The sequence below is a fragment of the Melospiza georgiana genome, chromosome 18, assembly GCF_028018845.1.
Source record: "Melospiza georgiana isolate bMelGeo1 chromosome 18, bMelGeo1.pri, whole genome shotgun sequence".
NCBI classification, from domain to species: domain Eukaryota; kingdom Metazoa; phylum Chordata; class Aves; order Passeriformes; family Passerellidae; genus Melospiza; species Melospiza georgiana.
In genome coordinates, this window is record NC_080447.1 from 12,875,145 (window position 1) to 12,892,530 (window position 17,386).

The following is a 17,386-nucleotide window of genomic DNA, read 5'->3' on the forward strand; positions in this document are numbered from 1 at the left end:
AAATGGCGGCGGCGTGCGCGCCGGAAGTGACGCAACGCCGGCGGGAAGTGGGCGGGCCCAGGGCGTGAGCCGGCTGTGGGATGTACCATTAGAGTCCGGCGAGGGGGGAGGGACAGCAAAGCAGGAATGCACCACTGCGGCGCGAGGGGGCGCGGTTGTCATGGCGACAGGCTGGGACGCCGAGGCCTAGCACAGTCCCGGCCCCGCGGTTGCGGCTGATCGCTCCGATCGGCCCGGTTCCCTCCGGTTCCCCAGCACTCCTGGAGGCCGCCGGGTCCAGGGGTTACTCCAGCAGCCTGTCCCGGTCGGGCGTTGCCTGCACGCCAGGCTTGGTGGCCCCGCTGTTCCCGGGCCCGGCCCGCACCATGGCGCACCTGCTGGGCCACCGCGGCTGCATGGAGAGCCTGCGGGCCGACCTGCGCGACCTGCAGGCCGCCATCGCCGACGTGTGCTCGCGGGCCGGCGCCGTGCGCTTCCCCTCGTGGAAGTTCCCCGACAAGGTGTCCTGCGAGCTGGACATCGCCGTGCTGCTGCAGCGCTACCGGCACAGCGACAGCGAGCCCGAGTTCAGCCAGCACGCACACGTGGTGCTGCTGGAGCTGCTCATTGACAGGTGAGAAGGGCAGCTGTGTCTGACCTGCTGAGTTATTGGTACAGGGCTTGCAAGGGTTGCAGGACAAAGAGAGAGACGAGAATGTTGACCTCATGTTCAGAAGGCTTGATTTATTATTTTATGATATATGTTACATGAAGACTATACTAAAAGGAGTAGAGAGAAAAGTTCTCAGAATGCTAGCAAGCTAAGAATAGAAAAGGAATCAATAACAAAGTTCTGTATAAAGGAATCAATAACAAAGTTCTGTATCTGGGCAGAAAGCAAGAGCAGCCCTGCCATGAGTGGTCAGTAAATCCAAACATTCACAGAAGACCATCCACAGCAGCAAATAACCATTGTTTACATTTATTGCTGAGGCTTCTCAGAAAGGGGAAAAATCCTAAAGAAAGGATTTTTCACAAAAGATGTCTGTGACAAGTTATCCCAGTCCTGGAGGAGCTTTTGGGCTCCTCAGCACAGGGAGAACTCAAAGGTGTTAATTAGAGAGCATCCAAATGAGGGCTGAGGGTGAGAGCACCTGATGTGTTCAGCTGGAACAGAGAACACTGAGGTCAGAGCTCAATGGGGCTGCAGCTCCTCCAGGGTACAGCTCTGATCTCTGTGACCAGAAATGGGATTCAAAGAGTGGCTGGAGCTGTGCCAGGGAGATTAAGCTGGATATCAGGAAAAGGTTCTTCCCCCAGAGGGTGCTCAGGCACTGAACAGATGTCCCAGGGAATAATCAGCTGGGTTGGAAAAGACCTTGGAGTGCAATCAAGTGCAATCTGTGACATAACAGCACCTTATCAATTAACCCATGGCACCAAGTGCCACATCATGGCCCCGAGGCTGCCAGAGCTCCAGGAGCCTTTGGCCAATGCTCTCAGGCACAAGGTTGGATTGTTGGGGTGTCTGTGCAGGGCCAGGAGTTGGACTGGGTGATCCCTGGGTCCCTTCCAGCTCAGGATATCCCCTGGTTTTATGAAATCTTTTGGGTGCTTTGTTCCCCGTGTATTTCCATAATGAGCAGTACCAGCACCACAGCCTCACGGCCTGCTGAGCTTTAAAACCCAACTGCTTTCCCTGCTTAGAGCTCCCAGCACAAACTGGCCACAAAGAAGCAGAGCCAGAGGTGGAGCAGATGGGACAGGCTGCTTAAACTGCCTCCCAAAACCTTGGAATCACTTGGACACAGCTGCATCAGCAGCCCTGGGAGGCCAAAGCCCCTTTGCAGTCTGAAATAAATACAGCTCTGGTTTGAAAGATGAGCCATTCCCACTGAGCTGTTGGCCCTAAAATCAGGATTTACAGCAGCACAGGTACCCCAAATCTTTGGGGGGAGCTTAATCACAGCCTCTCAGAAGTGGCTGCTCCACGCAGTGATCCACACCTGGGCAGTTCCAGGAGCACCAATGGCACCCTCCTGCATCCTGCTGCTGCAAATCCTGACTCTAGGCCCAACAGCTCAGTGGGAATGGCTCATCTTTCAAACCAGAGCTGTATTTATTTCAGACTGCAAAGGGGCTTTGGCCTCCCAGGGCTGCTGATGCAGCTGTGTCCAAGTGATTCCAAGGTTTTGGGAGGCAGTTTAAGCAGCCTGTCCCATCTGCTCCACCTCTGGCTCTGCTTCTTTGTGGCCAGTTTGTGCTGGGAGCTCTAAGCAGGGAAAGCAGTTGGGTTTTAAAGCTCAGCAGGCCGTGAGGCTGTGGTGCTGGCACCATGGAAATATATAGGTGTCTTGGTTTGGAAAGACAGAAGTCTGCTAAGGAAGGCAGGAGCTGCCCCTGAAATGGAGAATGCAAACCCTCCCCACCCCTCTGAATTGCTATGAATTTTAAATCAAGGGGCTCTCAGGCAAAAATATGGGAGCAGGAAATAACAGTTCTTTAATAGGGAAGGAAAAAAATAAAAGGATAAAATAAACAATGCAGTACATTAGAACAACACTGACAGAGTCAGAACCCAACCTGACACCCTGTGGGTCAGGGTGTTGGTGGCAGTCCCATTGGAATTGTGGCTCAGCCCTCCTGCAGTGTCAGGGGTGGTTCTGCTGGAGCAGGGATCCTGTAGAGAAGGATGGATTCTTCCTCTGAAGATCCAGTGGAAGGAGAGGCAGCTGCTGTTCCTCTGGGGAATCCAGTGCAGAAGCCGTGCTGGTGTCTCAAAACCTCTGGATTATATCTGGGTAGGAATGCTTGGCTCCTCCCTCTGGGCTCACATCTCCCAATGGGATGCTGTAGTTCTTATCAGCCATGCAGGGACATTCAATAGCTGTTATCAGCAGTGTCCCCTCCCAAGGGAGGTGTGAATGTGGTCACTCAAAGAGAGAGATAAGGCAAACTGCCCACTTGACACAGGTAATCTGCCATACAGATGGGAATGGAAAACATCTTGCATTGCAATCTTCAACAACGGGGAACAAAGCATCCCAAAGACTCCATAAACCCTGAGCTGGGAGGGACGCAGGGACCATCACTCTGTCTGGGTGACGGGAGGGGCCCCAGCCGGCATTCCCGCCGTGTTTCCCCGTTTCCCAGGCTGCTGCTGCTGCTGCAGAGCTTCACGGGCTACGCCGAGGCGCTGCTGAGCGGGCGGGCGGTGCCGGCGCCGCGGGGCCCGGGACCCGGCATGTCCGCGGGGCTCACGGCCAGGACCTTCTGGAGCTCCATGCTGAAACTCGGCGCCCTCTGCCAGCAGCTCCGCGACCAGGTGGGACATCTGGGTGGGACTTCTGGGGACGTCCCATGAGCTGAGTCACTCCCCTCCCCTCCACGGGTTTGGATCCTGGTGCTTCTCGCCGTGCCAGATGAGCCAGATGTGCGTGCAGCCTCTGAGTGCTGCCCCTGTGTCACACATCTGTCCGCTCCCAGCCCGAGTCTCTTCCCTCCACCGCATCCCTCCTGCTCCAGGACCTCGGGATGAGTGAGCTGGGCTGCCTCCAGAGCTTGGGAAATGAATATTCTCCCACTGCCAAAATGCTGCAGCTCTGCTGGTCCCACTGTGGATCTGAGCTGCCTCAAGACAGTGAAATAAGTGGTGGTAAAAACAACCTGTCTGGCATTTTATTTTCCCCAGAATGATCTTTCTCATGGAAAAGCCTCACAACAATCCAGGAGGGCAAATCCAGGGGTGGGACAGAAGGGATGGTGGGGAGCTGGGGAGGAGGTTTTGCTGCTGAGGCTTCCCCACGGTCACTGTCCCTTGGCTGTACTGCTGTCCCATCTCCACACCTGATTTAGGCTTTTATGGGTCATTTCCACTCTGATCCAGGCTCTGGTTTTGTTCCGTGCTCTCTCCCTCGGGAGAAGGGTTGCAGGTGGGGGATCCCCACACAGCAATCCACTCCACCCTCTGCTCCCCAGGTTGGGAAATGTCAGCAGGAGCACCTGAAAAGCATCTTGCCAGAAGTTCTGGAGTCAGGAACTGCCTCCGAGGATGCCCAGCCCAGTTCTGTGTGCCCAGATCCCAGTGCCCAGCCCAGGGCTGGCCCCAGCCCGGCTCTGAGCACCCGCAGTGTCCCCACACAGACCCCGGGGCCACCCCTGGGCTCCTGTGACAGCTGCTCCAGCGCCCAGGCCAGCCTCCACGAGGTGGGCAGAGCCATCACCAGCATCTGCCAGAGCCAGAACATCCCTTCAGCTCTCAGCAAGTTCCAGGAGGTGCTGGAGGACGGCGCAGGGAGAAGGAACCTCTCTGCAGCAGACATGAGCTACTGGGCCTCGGAGCAGAGCAAGGACCTGTCCCGCATCAACAAACACCTCCAGGGGCTGCTGCAGCAGCTCAACCCCGTGAGGGCTGAGCTGGAGCAGATGGGCAAGCAGAAGGACAAGCTGCAGAAACAGGTTGAGGACTTTTCCAGGAAGCTGCAGGCAGAGAAGAGCATCCAAGCAGAGCAGCAGAAGGCAGCTGAGCAGAGCCTGAAAGCCAAGGAAAAGGAGCACTCCAAGGCTGTGGCCAGGCTGGAGGAGGAAAAGGATGAGCTCAGGAGAGGTACAGAGCTGTTCCCAGCATCCCCTCTGTCCTGGGCTGACACCCTCCCAGGCCCAGGGGCATTTGCAAGAAGAACAGAGTCCACGGGCAAATTCTGGCCCCATCACCATAAGCAGGGCTTCTTGTAGGTGCTGGGGGATTTTCCCTGCTCTCAGCCCAGTCCTGGGCAGTGGGAGCTGGTTGTGTGTGTCCTGTCACTGCATGAAAACTCTTTGGTGTGGCTGCTTGCTGCCCCTTGGTTGGGTTGTTTTTGAGGAACTGATTAATGAGAAGTTTTTTGTGCTGGTTTAGAAGCTGCTCTGCTGGAGGAGCAACTCTCAGCCCTGAAGGAGGAGCTGGCAGCAAAGGAGGTGGCTGTGCAGGAGCTGGGTAAGGGGCTCACCCAGGGCTCACCCAGAGCTCACACATCCCTCTCCCCCTGGCCTCACAAGTGTGTCACAGCCCTGCAGCCCCCAGCACCCCCAGACTGGGCTGTGGAGCTGTGGGGATGGGCAGAGGATGGGCAGAGGATGGGCCTCCTTCACAGCAGCACCCCAGCATCACCCAGTGCCAGAGGGGGCTGATGCTGGGGCAGGTTTGGGGGGCTCACAGGTCTCCTGTCAGACCTGCCTCCCTTTGCCAGGGCCTGTGCAGGGCATGGGGTGCCCCTGAGCCACAGAATTGTGGACTGGTTTGGATGGGCAGGGACCCTAAAGCCCACCCAGTGCCCCCCCTGCCATGGCAGGGACACCTCCCACTGTCCCAGGCTGCTCCAGCCCCAGTGTCCAGCCTGGCCTTGGGCACTGCCAGGGATCCAGGATGGGCACCCTGTGCCAGGGCCTGCCCACCCTGCCAGGGAACAATTCCCAATTCCCAATATCCCATCCATCCCTGCCCTCTGGCACTGGGAGCCATTCCCTGTGTCCTGTCCCTCCATCCCCTGTCCCCAGCCCCTCTGCAGCTCTCCTGGAGCCCCTCTAGGCACTGGAAAGGGTTCTTAAATTCTCTCTGGAGCCTTCTCTTCTCCAGGCTGAGCACCCCCATCCCTCCCATCACCTCCATGCTCCTCCAGCCTCTCTCCCCTGCCCAGCCTGGGCCATAGTGGCTGTGTCTCCCCAGAGCTCTCCAAGACCACCTTGCTGGAGGAGGTGAGCACCTCAAGGGTGGCCAGGAGCCAGGTGCTGGAGCTGGAGGAGAAGGTGCAGGTGCTCACAGGCCAGAGGGACAGCCTGCAGCAGGAGCTGAGTGCCAGCAGGGTGCAGCTGGAGCAGGAGCTGAGTGCCAGCAGGGTGCAGCTGGAGAAGGAGAAGGTCCATGTGGAGAGCCTGCTCCGGCACGAGGAGGTACAGCCAGAGCCTGGCAGGGCTGTGGGGATGGGGGCACGGCCCCACACGGGCTCACCCCCTGCACAGTCCCTGCAGGCCAAGCAGAGCACCCTGCTGCAGCAGCTGGACAGCCTGGACAGGGAGCTGCAGGAGATGCAGGCCAGCCTGGGAGAGGCCGAGGAGGACAAGGCCCGGCTGGCAGAGCAGCTGGAGCAGAGCCAGCAGCAGAGGGGGAAACAGCTCCAGCAACAGCAGGTGAGTGCTGGTGCCCAGGTGTGGGACACAGCCTGTGTAGCCAGGATATTTTCTGAAAACTCCTTTCCTTAAGATTTTGCCTCCTGAGAAGCTGAGAGGCCTCAGGAAAAAAATGTAAACAATGGTTATCTGCTGCTGTGGAATGCAACAGGTGCATCTGTGATTGGTCTCATGTGCTTGTTTCTAATTAATGGCCAATCACAGTGAGCTGGCTCAGACACTCTGCCCGAGCCACAAACTTTTATCATTCCTTCTTTTTCTATTCTTAGCTAGCCTTCTGATGAAATCCTTTCTTCTATTCCTTTAGTATGGATTATATAATATGTATAATATAATTAATATAATATCTATAATATCTATAATATATTATATTATATTATATTATATTATATTATATTATATTATATTATATTATATTATATTATATTATATTATATTATATTATATTATATTATATTATATTATATTTTTAATGTAATATATATCATAAAATAATAAGTCAAGCCTTCTGAAACACGGAGTCAGATCCTCATCTCCTCCCTCATCCTCAGACCCCTGTGAACAAGCCTGTGCCACAGGGCTGCCACAGACAGGCACACACTGCCCTGCCCACACCCACAGCCAGAGCTGTCCCGGGAGGGGCACTCTGGGACCCAGGGTGGCATTGCCACGTGGCCACATCCCTGGGGAAGAGGCCTCTCCCTCCAGCCTGTGCCTGACAAGGCTCTGGTTGAGTCAGGGCAGAGGAGAGCAGCAGGAAGGGACATCTTGAGGTGTTTCCACATCTGCAGTGTTCTGTTCTTGGACACCCAGACATGCTCCATCCACACTTTGTGGTTGGTGCTCGTGCTCCCAGCACACACAGGGATCTCACAGCTAGAACCCTGCACGGTGCCCATTTCCAGCTGCCATGGGACATCCTCATCATCAGGGAAGGGTGGGAGCCTTCCATGAGGGGCTGAATCCTCACTCTTGCAAACTTCATCTCCTCCCTGCTGTGCCATGCAGGAGCTGCTGGACACGCTGCAGCAGGAGAAGCAATCCCTGGAGCAATCCATCCTGGAGCTGCAGGCCAACACATCCCAGCTGCAGGAACAGGCACAGGAGCTGAGGGAGCGGGAAAGGCTCCTGGTGTTCTTCCCTGATCTCCACACGCCCACTGAGACGCAGTTTGAGAGTAAGGGAGCAGATGGGTTTGTGCCTTGGGTCTCCAGAGCTCCCAGGGGATCCTGCTGGCCCCAGACACTCCCACTGACACCCAGGAAGGGCTCAGACCCTGTGTGGAGCTGTGACCATCCCAATGTGCCTCTGTGCATCCCACATCAGGGCCAGGACATTGAGCAGGGCCAGGACACGGCAGAGCTTCCTTTGCCCACAGGCTTGGGGTTCCTGCTGCCACCTCCCAGGCTGTGCCACTGCTCCGTGCCCAGGGTGGGCAGGAGGGGTGCCCACACCTCTGAGCAGACAGGCAGCAGCAGGCTGGGCTCTTGGATTTTGTCTGCAGGCAGTGGGAACTTAACAGAGGACATGAAGAATCAGCTCCAGGCCAACAAGATCAGGATTGAGGTGCTGGAGAGGGAGAACACGCAGCTGGAGGCTCTGCTGGCCAAGGTGAAGGCAGCAGCCGAGCAGGGCGTGCTCAAGGTGAGCTGGGTGCCCCAAAACCACCCCCTGGCCCCCAGACATCCTTTGGGGACCCTGGGAGGGCCAAGCCCAAGGCCCTCATGCTGCTGGGAGGTTTCTCTGGTTTAACTGCTGTTGCCTGAGGTGCCCGGGGCTGGTTCCAGCTCCTTTCCATCAGTGTGGCCATTGTGCCACCAGCTGTGGTGGCCAAGGGATGTGACTGGAGCTGAAGCTGGTGGGGGAAAATTTCACCCTCTCTTCCTTTCCCCAGCTCATCCCACAGGCCCAGCTGGGGTCCCAGCTCCTCAGGGCAGCCAGCAGGCAGGACAGTGGGTGAGTAGGAGCCAGAGGAAGGGGCTGGGGCGGGTTCCTGCCCTTCCTCCCCTCTAACTGCTCCCCCCTGCAGGCAGCTCAGCAGCAGGAGCAGCGGGGACAGCCCGGGGCTGCCAGGATGCACGGACAAGGGCTGGCACAGAGCTGCCAGCAGCCAGCACTCCAACAAACTGCGGGCAGAGCCCTCCCCCCAGGCCAAACCCTGCCTGTCGCTCCCAGTGCGCCGCCTGGGGCTCAGCCTGCCCTCGCTGCACACCGGGGCTCACCACAAATAAACACGGATCACTCTGCATTTCCTGACACACAAACCTCCACCAGCGGCACCTGCCCTGCCCAGGGGACCTCGTTACTGGGTCTTGGTGCGTCAGGAAGGGAAAGCTGGGCTCTGCCTGCTTCCTGGGGGAGCTGCTCCAGGGACGTTGCTGGGCACTGGATCAGTCACCCTTGGCTACGCTGCTGCCGGAGTCCCCAGGAGAGCCCTGAGCTGATGCCAGGGCACAGTTTGTGCTAGCTCCTGCCAGGAACCATTCCCAAAGGGGCCTGGGATGTGGCCACACTTGGAAGAGGAAAGCAGAGCTGGCGTGGGATGAGAGGAGTCCAAACCACCCTCAGCCCACCAATACAGCCACAGCCTGGGAAAGTAATTGTCCCTCTATGAGCCCCGAGGGGCTGGGAACCACCAAGCCACTGGCACAGGCTGGCCCTGACCTCTGAGCTGCCTCCCCAGCACTATGAGCCCCGTGCAAGCCCCACAAAACCACACAGGCAGCCCTTGCTCCATGTTTAATAGGGATGGACACGTGCCACGTTGCAGCCATGGGGCAGGACCCAGGCAGGGCCTGTGGTGTGTCCCCAGTGACCGTGCTGGCTCTGCAGCTGGCTCGTGCCATCCTTTCTAATAAGTTATTATTATAAATAAAGCATCCAACCCCTCCCCTCCCACGGTGAGGCCGTGAGTCACCCACAGCCCTGCCAGCCCCAGCCCTGGCAGAGCTGTCACCCACCTCCCAGAGGGGCTGGCACTGCAGCCAGGCTCTGCCTACCCTGCCACGGCCACCAGCAAATAGACAAAAACCCAAGACTTAGAAAAAATGCTGTGAGCAGGGCAAGAGCACAGCAGGACCAGGGCTCTCCCTGCCCCAGCTCCCACCCCATTACACCCATGGGTGCCCCAAATCTTCCCTCCCCAACACTGCCCATCTGGACCCCCCACCCCTCTACTCACACCCAGCAGGAGAGCCCAAAGTCCTTCCCTCTCCGAAGTCTGGGCACTGTGATGGGCACAGCCACACCAACCCTGCTGTGGCAGCAAGTGCCTCTCACTGGGCACCCCCTGCCCCCTCCCTGTCCCTGCAGCAGCCGTGGGTCTGTCCCTGGAGTGTGTCCTCGGGCCAGCTAGCTGTCCGTGCAGCAGTTCCCTGCAAGGGAGGACAGACAGACAGCCTTGGCACAGGGAGCCTGGCAGGCTCCAGGTGCTCGCCAGGCTGTGCCCAGGGTCGGGGGGGCTCAGCTGAGTGCCAGGGCGGTTCTCACCCAGGATGTTGCGCTTGCAGAGAGGGCAGGTCTGCTGCAGCAGGAGCCAGGGATCCACACAGTCCCGGTGGAACTCGTGGGAGCAGGGCAGCACCCGCAGCCACTGCCAGCAGGGGAGGGAGGGCACGTGTGAGCACAGCTGGGTGGTGGGACACAGCCCTGCCCCTGCCAGGGACACAGCCCAGCCCCTGCCAGGGACACCCCAGCCCCAGCAGTGACCAAGGCTCGGCGCAGGGTGGGCTCCAGTCCCACCTGGCTCTTGTGGAACTGGTCCAGGCACACGGCACAGCTGTCGATCTCACAGGCGCGGCTCCGGGGCGGCTTCCCAGGGTGGTAGCGCCGCGTTTTCAGCGCCAGCAGCCGCCGCCGGATGTGCTGCTTCAGGTCCAGCTGCAGGGGGAGCTGAGGGTCAGAGCCCACCCAAACCCCGGGCACGGCACACAGCACAGACATTGCCACATTCCCACCTCGGCATCCCGCTCCGACAGCTCCTGCCGCGACTGCCGCTGGGCCTGCACCATGACGCCGGTGCAGAGCAGCAGGGCGATCAGCAGGATGGTGTTCCACAGCTGCTGCAGGTACTTCTGTGGGGACAGCGCTGTGGGCACGGCAGCCAAAGCTCCCAGCCCTGCTCCCGGGCCTGCTCCCAGCCCCATTCCCAGCCCCATTCCCAGTCCCACTCCTGGCTCCATTCCCAGCCCCACTCCCAGCTCCATCCCTGGCCCTGCTCCCAGCCCCATTCCCAGCCCCATTGCCAGCCCCACTCCCAGCCCCATTTCCAGCCCCATTCCCAGCCCCACTCCCAGCCCCACTCCCAGCCCCATCCCTGGCCCTGCTCCCAGCCCCACTCCCAGCCCTGCTCCCAGCCCCACTCCCAGCCCGGCTCCCGGCCCTATTCCCAGCCCCACTCCCAGCCCCATTCCTGGCCCTGCTCCCAGCCCCATTCCTGGCCCTGCTCCCAGCCCCATTCCCAGCCCCATTCCCAGCCCCACTCCCAGCCCCATTCCTGGCCCCACTCCCAGCCTGGCTCCCGGCCCTATTCCCAGCCCCACTCCCTGCCTCATTCCTGGCCCCACTGGAGCCCCAGTTCCATACCTGGACCTGCGAGCTGCTCTCCCCAGGGCAGATCACCCCCTGCCACTCTCCATAGAGGCCCCCTCGGGACAGGCCACAGGTGGACCAGAGTGTGAGGGTGACTCCCTGCAAGGCAGGACACGGCATTGCTGATGGCCACAGCAGCGTCCAGCAGTGTGAGCACACGTGTCCCGGGAGGAGAAACACTGCTGCTGCCAGCTGCCCTGTTCCCATGGGCTCCCTTCCCTTCCCTTCCCTTCCCTTCCCTTCCCTTCCCTTCCCTTCCCTTCCCTTCCCTTCCCTTCCCTTCCCTTCCCTTCCCTTCCCTTCCCTTCCCTTCCCTTCCCTTCCCTTCCCTTCCCTTCCCTTCCCTTCCCTTCCCTTCCCTTCCCTGTGCAGCTGCTCCCCATGGATTGGAGAAGTCTGGCTGGGCACAGTCATGTCCTGCTCTCCCACTGGCAGAATGAGGAAGAGGAGGACAGACAAACATACCAGGTTCTCCAGCAGCACTGCCTGGTACGTGATCTTGGCCGTGGCCCGGAGCCCACTGTGAGCAAAGAGCAAAGTGTCAGTTCCATGGACACAGCAGGATTTGGGCACAGCTCCCCCGTGCCAGGGAGCACCCCCTCCCCACAGGGATGGGCAGTGACCGAGGGGGACCAGAGGAACATGCAGGGCAGGTGACAGCAAGACCCTTCCTCCCCAGCTGTGGCCAGTGACCCTGCACAGGGCTCTTCCCCCCAGCCACGTGTGACACCATGGCAGCAATCCCAATGTCCCACACGTCAGGAGGACAGACAGGGTCCCACTGCTGCTGGTGGTGAGAACAAACACCCACAGATGTTGTGGGGATGGTGGTGCCATGACAAGAACCAACCAATCTGGATAATTTCTACTGAGTCCTAAAGCTCTTGGCTGAGGCCACTTGCCAGCCACCACATGGGGACCCATGGAAGGGCTCCAGCCCTGGGGAAGGGCTGGATCTGACCCAGATCTCCCCCAGAAACACATCTCAGCCCCAGCTGGCCTTGGCATGGCTCAACACCACCCCAGCAAACATGATGGGCTGAGTGAGAGGCCCCAGGGTGGGGGACAGCCTGCTGGGGGACAAAGCAAGGACAAGGACAAGGCAGGGAGCAGGCAGGGCCAGGCAGGCTCCAGCCCAGGCCGTACCGCAGCAGCGCTCCCAGCAGCCTGGTGACATTGTCGGAGGACTGGATGACGATGACGGGCTTGGCCAGCAGCTGGGACACGTCCAGCTGCAGCGGGAGGGAAGGCAGCGGTCAGCGGTCAGCAGAGCCCGCCCGGCCCCGCCCTGGCACTGCCCTACCTCACGGATGGCGTTCTGGTTCAGCGCCAGGATCAGCAGGGCAGAGGCTCCCAGCACCAGGGCTCGCTTCATCTGCAGGGACAGTGGGGACACGATCAGGGGACAGCGGGGCTGTGTCCCCAACAAGCTCCTGTCCTGCTGCAGGAAGCACCCAGCACATCTCTGCCATGGTGAAGGGTCACAGGGGACCCAAGAGGGGTCAGAAGCTGTCACCAAGCACAGACCAGGAGCCCCCAGATCAGGCCAGGAGACAGCCCAGGTGACACCCCTGTGGGTGTGTGACCTGCAAACACCACGGCAGCCCTCAGGGTCACACAGAGGGTCACCTTGGTGACAACGGTGGTGGTGAAGGACTCCTCCTTGGCACCCCGGGGGCCCTCGGCCGGCTCCTCGGTGCCCACAGGCACCACCCCGATCCAGCCATCAGCAGCGCTCAGCTCCGGCTCCACGTCACCCACCTGGGGACACGGCAAGGACAGGGAGAGCTGGGATGGACCCCAAGGCTCAGGGCACCCCCAAAGCACCCCCATGCCCCAGGGGTCCTGGGGAGCCGGGCACAGTGTGGGGACAGGGACAGCAGGGGGGTAACACAGGGAAAACAGCCTGGCCTGCAGTGCCTCTGTGCTCCTGCGGGCACCTCCTCCCTGCTGCTGGCACACTCGAGCCGTGGCTGCCTGCCCTGGTCAGTCCCCAGTGTCCCTGGCGTCCCCACCAACCCCCCAGTGCCTCCCAGTGCCTCCCAGTGCCCTTCAGCTCCCTCTCCTCCTCTGCCTCATTGCTTTCCCAGTGCCCGAGGATCCATTCCAGCACCCACCGGCCAAGAGTGACCCCTCGCTCCCACTGACCGCTGCCCTGCCACTGCCCCCTGGTCTCCCAATGTCTCCGAGCTGCCACCGCCTCCCCTCATCACCGCCACCCAGCACCCACCGCCTCCCCTCATCACCGCCACCCAGCACCCACAGCTTCCCCTCATCACCGCCACCCAGCACCCACCGCCTCCCCTCATCACCGCCACCCAGCACCCACCGCTGCCCCCTCATCATCGCCCCCCAGCACCCACAGCTTCCCCTCATCACCGCCACCCAGCACCCACCGCCTCCCCTCATCACCGCCACCCAGCACCCACGTCCCCAGCCCCACACCCAGAATCCCCTCAGTGTCTCCCGGTGCCCCCAGTCCCCACCGTTCCCCTGCCCCCCCAGTATCTCCCAGCGCCCTTCGGTTCCCACTTCTCCCCTCCCAGTCCCTGGCCGGTGCCAGCCGCACCCCAGCCCCGCTCGCCGTCTCCCCGCGCTCACCAGCACCAGGCGGCCTCGGATCTCCATCTCCTCCCGCTCCCCCCGCGGGCCGCCCCGGCCCGGCCCGGCCCGGCCGCCCCCCGCTCCCAGCACGGCCCCGCGCAGCGTGTACGAGCCGCCGGGCACCGCGCCCGCGCTGCCGGCCCCGCCGCCGGCCCCGTCCCCGTCCGGCCCCGCCGCCCCGGGCCCCGACACGGCCACCTCGACCCGCGCGGGGGTGGCGGGCCCCGAGCCGGCCCGGCCGAGCGCCAGCAGCGGGGCGAGCAGCGCCGCCCGCACCGCCGCCATGGCTGCGCGCCCCGCGCCCCGCAGCGCCCCCTGCCGGCGGGGAGGACCCGCCGCGACACACACCGCCCGCAGGGGGAGCCCGAGAGCCCCGAGCGGGACCGGGAGCGGGACAGGGATCGGGACAAGGATGGGGACAAGGATCGGGATCGGGACAAGGACAGGGATCGGGATGGGAACCAGGACAGGGACCAGGACAAGGGCAGGGACTGGGACAAGGACACGGATTGGGAACAGGACAAGGACAGAGATCGGGATGGGGACCAGGACCGGGACCAGGATCGGGATCAGGATAAGGGCTGGGATGGGGACAAGGACAGGGATAGGAATCAAGACAAGGACAGGGACTGGGACAAGGGCTGGGATGGGGACAGGGACAGGGATTGGGACAAGGATAGGGACAGGGATCAGGACAAGGACGGGGACAGGGATCAGGATGGGGACCGGGACAGGGATCAGGACAAGGACCGGGACAGGGATCGGGACAGGGACTGGGGCAGGAATCAGGATGGGAACCAGGACAGGGATCGGGACAAGGACAGGAACAGGGATTGGGATGGGGACTGGGACAGGGACAAGAACAAGGACAGGGACAGGGACAGGGGTTGGGACAGTGATCGGGACAAGGACAGGGACCAGGATTGGGATGGGACCAGGACAAGGGCCGGGATAAGGACAGACACGTGGATCAGGGTGGAAATCAGGACAGGGATAGGGGCTGGGGGGATGGAGATGGGGATGGGGATGGGGATGCAGACCAGGATGAGGACAGAGAGCAGGAGAGGTGCAGTGACAGGGAGCAGGGACCAAGACTGAGACAGTGACAAGGACCATGCCCAAGCTGGACACTTGGCAGAGCAGGGACAAAAAAGGTGATGGGGACAGAGACCAGGATGGGAACCAGGAAGAGGACAGGGACCAGGAGAGGGACAGGGACAGGGAATTGGGACCAGGATTGAGATCTAAACACAGAAAAGGGCTGAGACTGGGATGGGAACCAGCACTGGGACAGGGATGGGGCAGGGATAAGGACAAGGATGAGACCAGGATGGGAACAGAAACAGGAACCAGCTGGAAAACAGGAACAAGGAGAGGCACTGGAAGAACAACAGGAAGTTGGATCAGCACGGGGAAAAGGCCAGGAGCAGGACTGGGATGGGAACAATGAGAGGGACCAGGAGGAGGATGGGAAACAGGAGCAGGGACTGGGAGTGGGAGCAAGACAGGGACGAGCACTGGGATGGGAATGGGAACAGGCAGCAGCAGGACAGGGACAGGGATGGACTCAGGGACCAGGAAACCAACTGGCACCAGGAGAGTGACAGGGACAAGAACAGGCACGGGGACACAGATGTCCACATCCCCATGCGTGGATACAGGGACACATGGGGACACAGGGACACGTGTGCTCTGGGGGAACGGGGACATGGGCAGCCACAGCCATGGCACAGGCAGGGACACGGGCACCCCTGGGTGACACGGACACACACCAACACCCGAGTGCCCAAAACACAACAGCCCCCTGCACCAGACACCCCCCAGCACCCCCAGCCTGGGGGGCACCCGGCAGCCTCCAGTGCCACATCCTGACCCTGGGGTGCCCCATCCTGACCCTCGGGTGCCCCATCCTGACCCTGGGTGCCCCATCTTGACTCCGGGGTGCCCCATCCTGACCCCTGGGTGCCCCATCCTCACCCCCGGGTGCCCCATCCTCACCCCCGGGTGCCCCATCCTCACCCCTGGGTGCCCCATCCTGACCCTGGGATGCCCCATCTGACCACTGGGTGCTCCATCCTGACCCCTGGGTACCATATCCTGACCCTCAGGTGCCCCATCCTGACCCCCACCTGCCCCATCCTGACCATGGGGTGCCCCATCCTGACTCCTGGGTGCCCCATCTGACCCCTGGGTGCCCCATCCCGGCCCTGCTCTGGCCACGTGTGCCCAGCCCATGTGCCTCCGGGGGATTTGCTGGCTGGATTAGCTGTGGCATGGGCCCGGGCTGACCTGCTTTTGGCAGGGGCCACGCCGGGAACGGGGCTCAGGGCTGTGGGACCCGGGTTCCCGTGGCTGCAGGGTGCCATGGGATGGGTCTGGGTGTGTCCCCGTGTCCCTCATGTCCCCATCCAGGCTGAAGTGCGGGGGTGTAATCACAGGGTGGGCACGTCCCTCCTCCCAGCCCGAGCCGGTTTAACCACACGGTGAAACCCCGATTGCAGCGGGTCTGGCTGTGCCATAAACAACAGCCGGGAGCACAGCTGGCTCAGGAACAGCCCGGAGTGTGGGGACACTGTGGGTTTGTGGGGGGAACACCAAAATGGGGCCTGGGGTGGCTCCTGCCAGAGCTGCCCCACGGAGGGGACATAGAGGGCTGTGAATGCTCCGTGGAGCATCCGTAGGTTTGTGGGATATGTGTGGCTTCCTGGGCATCTGCAGCTCCAGGGGACATTTATGGGTCACAGAACATGCATGGCGCCATGGGACATCTATGGGTCCCTGTTCCAAGGGACACACATGACTCCATGGCACATAAATGGCTCCTTGGGACATGCACAGATGGGACACAGGTGGCTCTGTGAGACACCCACTGCCCTCAGGGACGTGGTTTCATGGGATGTTTCCATGGGTTATCCATGGACATGTATAACTTCACAGGACACCCATGGGACATCCACAGCTTCATGGGACAAATAGGGTTAAATAGGGTTCCATGGGACATGCAGAGCTCTCTGGGACAACCATGTGTCCATGGGGCACACGGGGCTCTGCGGGATATCCATGGGACACACACAGCCCCATGGGCATCCTGCTCCTGATCCCCATCTTCCACTCACTGAGCCCTCCATCTGTCCCTGTCCCTTCTCCCTGGCACCCTGCCCCAGTCCCTGCCCCACTTCAGATCCCTGTTCCCACCTCCCATCCCTGTCACTGTCCTCATTGCTGTCCCCTCTCCCTGACACCTGGCCCATATCACCATCTCCCTCCATACCCCAATGTCCTCCCACACCCCCTCCACCCCACTGTGTCCCCCAAACTCTCACAGAGCCCCCACCCTTCTGCACACTCCATAACCCCCAGAGCCCCCTACACTCATCTCAGCCTTGCCCCCCCAAATCCCTGTGTTCCACAAGCCCCCAAGGCCCCCTGTGCCCCCCTTTGCCCATTCCCCATGCACTCCTACCCCACATGGCCCCTACAGTCCCCAAGTCCCTCCTACCCTCAAGGCCCTCTATGCCCCCATACTCCCCATACCCCCTAAGCCTCCTCATGCCCCCATATCCCCCATAAACCCCAAACCCTCCCAACTCCTCCATACCCCCCCATATCACTTATAGCCCCCACACTCCCCTAGAGTCCCCAAGCTCCCCTGTGCCTCCTCATGCCCTCATACCCCTATAGCCCCCATATCCTACAGCCTTCCATGTCCCACATGCTCCCCATACCCCCCCATGACCCCCATACCCCTCCATGCCCCCCACACCCCTCCATGCCCCCCATAACCCCCCATGTCCCCATACCCCTCCATAACCTCCATGCCCCATAACCCCTCAAGTTTCCCACAGCCCCCTACAGTCCCCAAGCCCCTCTGAGTCCCCATATCCCCCCTGCCTCCATCACCCCCCGACCCCGGGGCGGCGGCGGGCGCTGACCGGGCGGGCAGGGGTCGGGCAGGGTCCAAGGCCACGGGGGTGGGCGGGGGCCGGGCCGGGCCGGGCCGGGCGGGCCGGGGGGCGGTCCCGGGGAGGTGCTCGGAGCCTCCCCGGCC

The 17,386-nt window shown here is 61.2% G+C and overlaps 2 protein-coding genes across 4 annotated transcripts; one reads left to right on the forward strand and one right to left on the reverse strand.

Moving 5' to 3' along the window:
- Positions 1 to 292: 292 nt before the first annotated feature.
- CCDC157 (coiled-coil domain containing 157) lies at positions 293 to 8,784 on the forward strand. Of its 3 annotated transcripts, XM_058037220.1 has the most exons (10): positions 293 to 613; positions 3,133 to 3,304; positions 3,958 to 4,585; positions 4,877 to 4,954; positions 5,684 to 5,907; positions 5,977 to 6,144; positions 7,153 to 7,321; positions 7,649 to 7,788; positions 8,039 to 8,100; positions 8,174 to 8,784. In XM_058037220.1, exons 1-10 carry the CDS (start codon positions 366 to 368, stop codon positions 8,373 to 8,375), a joined length of 2,091 nt encoding a protein of 696 aa, XP_057893203.1. In that variant the 5' UTR covers positions 293 to 365; the 3' UTR covers positions 8,376 to 8,784. The 3 variants fall into 3 exon arrangements, with proteins under 3 accessions (XP_057893203.1, XP_057893200.1, XP_057893201.1); XM_058037217.1 differs by having other exon boundaries at positions 7,153 to 7,788; XM_058037218.1 differs by lacking the exons at positions 8,039 to 8,100; positions 8,174 to 8,784 and having other exon boundaries at positions 7,153 to 8,013.
- Positions 8,785 to 8,870: 86 nt separating this feature from the next.
- On the reverse strand, positions 8,871 to 13,623 carry RNF215 (ring finger protein 215). Its single transcript, XM_058037221.1, has 10 exons — positions 13,336 to 13,623; positions 12,364 to 12,495; positions 12,038 to 12,109; positions 11,881 to 11,966; positions 11,200 to 11,254; positions 10,729 to 10,833; positions 10,101 to 10,217; positions 9,886 to 10,023; positions 9,634 to 9,736; positions 8,871 to 9,518 (listed from the first exon to the last, which is right to left on the reverse strand). The coding sequence occupies exons 1-10, from the start codon at positions 13,621 to 13,623 to the stop codon at positions 9,496 to 9,498; spliced, it is 1,119 nt and encodes a 372-aa protein (XP_057893204.1). The 3' UTR covers positions 8,871 to 9,495.
- Between the last annotated feature and the right edge of the window lie 3,763 nt (positions 13,624 to 17,386).

Bases quoted from the DNA above. Each gene is read 5' to 3' on its own strand.
- RNF215 (XM_058037221.1), bottom strand. From the start codon at position 13,623: ATGGCGGCGGTGCGGGCGGCGCTGCTCGCCCCGCTGCTGGCGCTCGGC. The intron at 12,496-13,335 runs GTGAGCGCGGGG...CCGTGTCCCCAG, and splicing joins TCCGAGGCCGCCTGGTGCTG to GTGGGTGACGTGGAGCCGGA. The intron at 9,519-9,633 runs GTGAGAACCGCC...CCTCCCTTGCAG, and splicing joins CTGCAAGCGCAACATCCTGG to GGAACTGCTGCACGGACAGC.
- CCDC157 (XM_058037217.1), top strand. From the start codon at position 366: ATGGCGCACCTGCTGGGCCACCGCGGCTGCATGGAGAGCCTGCGGGCC. The intron at 6,145-7,152 runs GTGAGTGCTGGT...TGTGCCATGCAG, and splicing joins AACAGCTCCAGCAACAGCAG to GAGCTGCTGGACACGCTGCA. The intron at 7,789-8,038 runs GTGAGCTGGGTG...TCCTTTCCCCAG, and splicing joins CCGAGCAGGGCGTGCTCAAG to CTCATCCCACAGGCCCAGCT.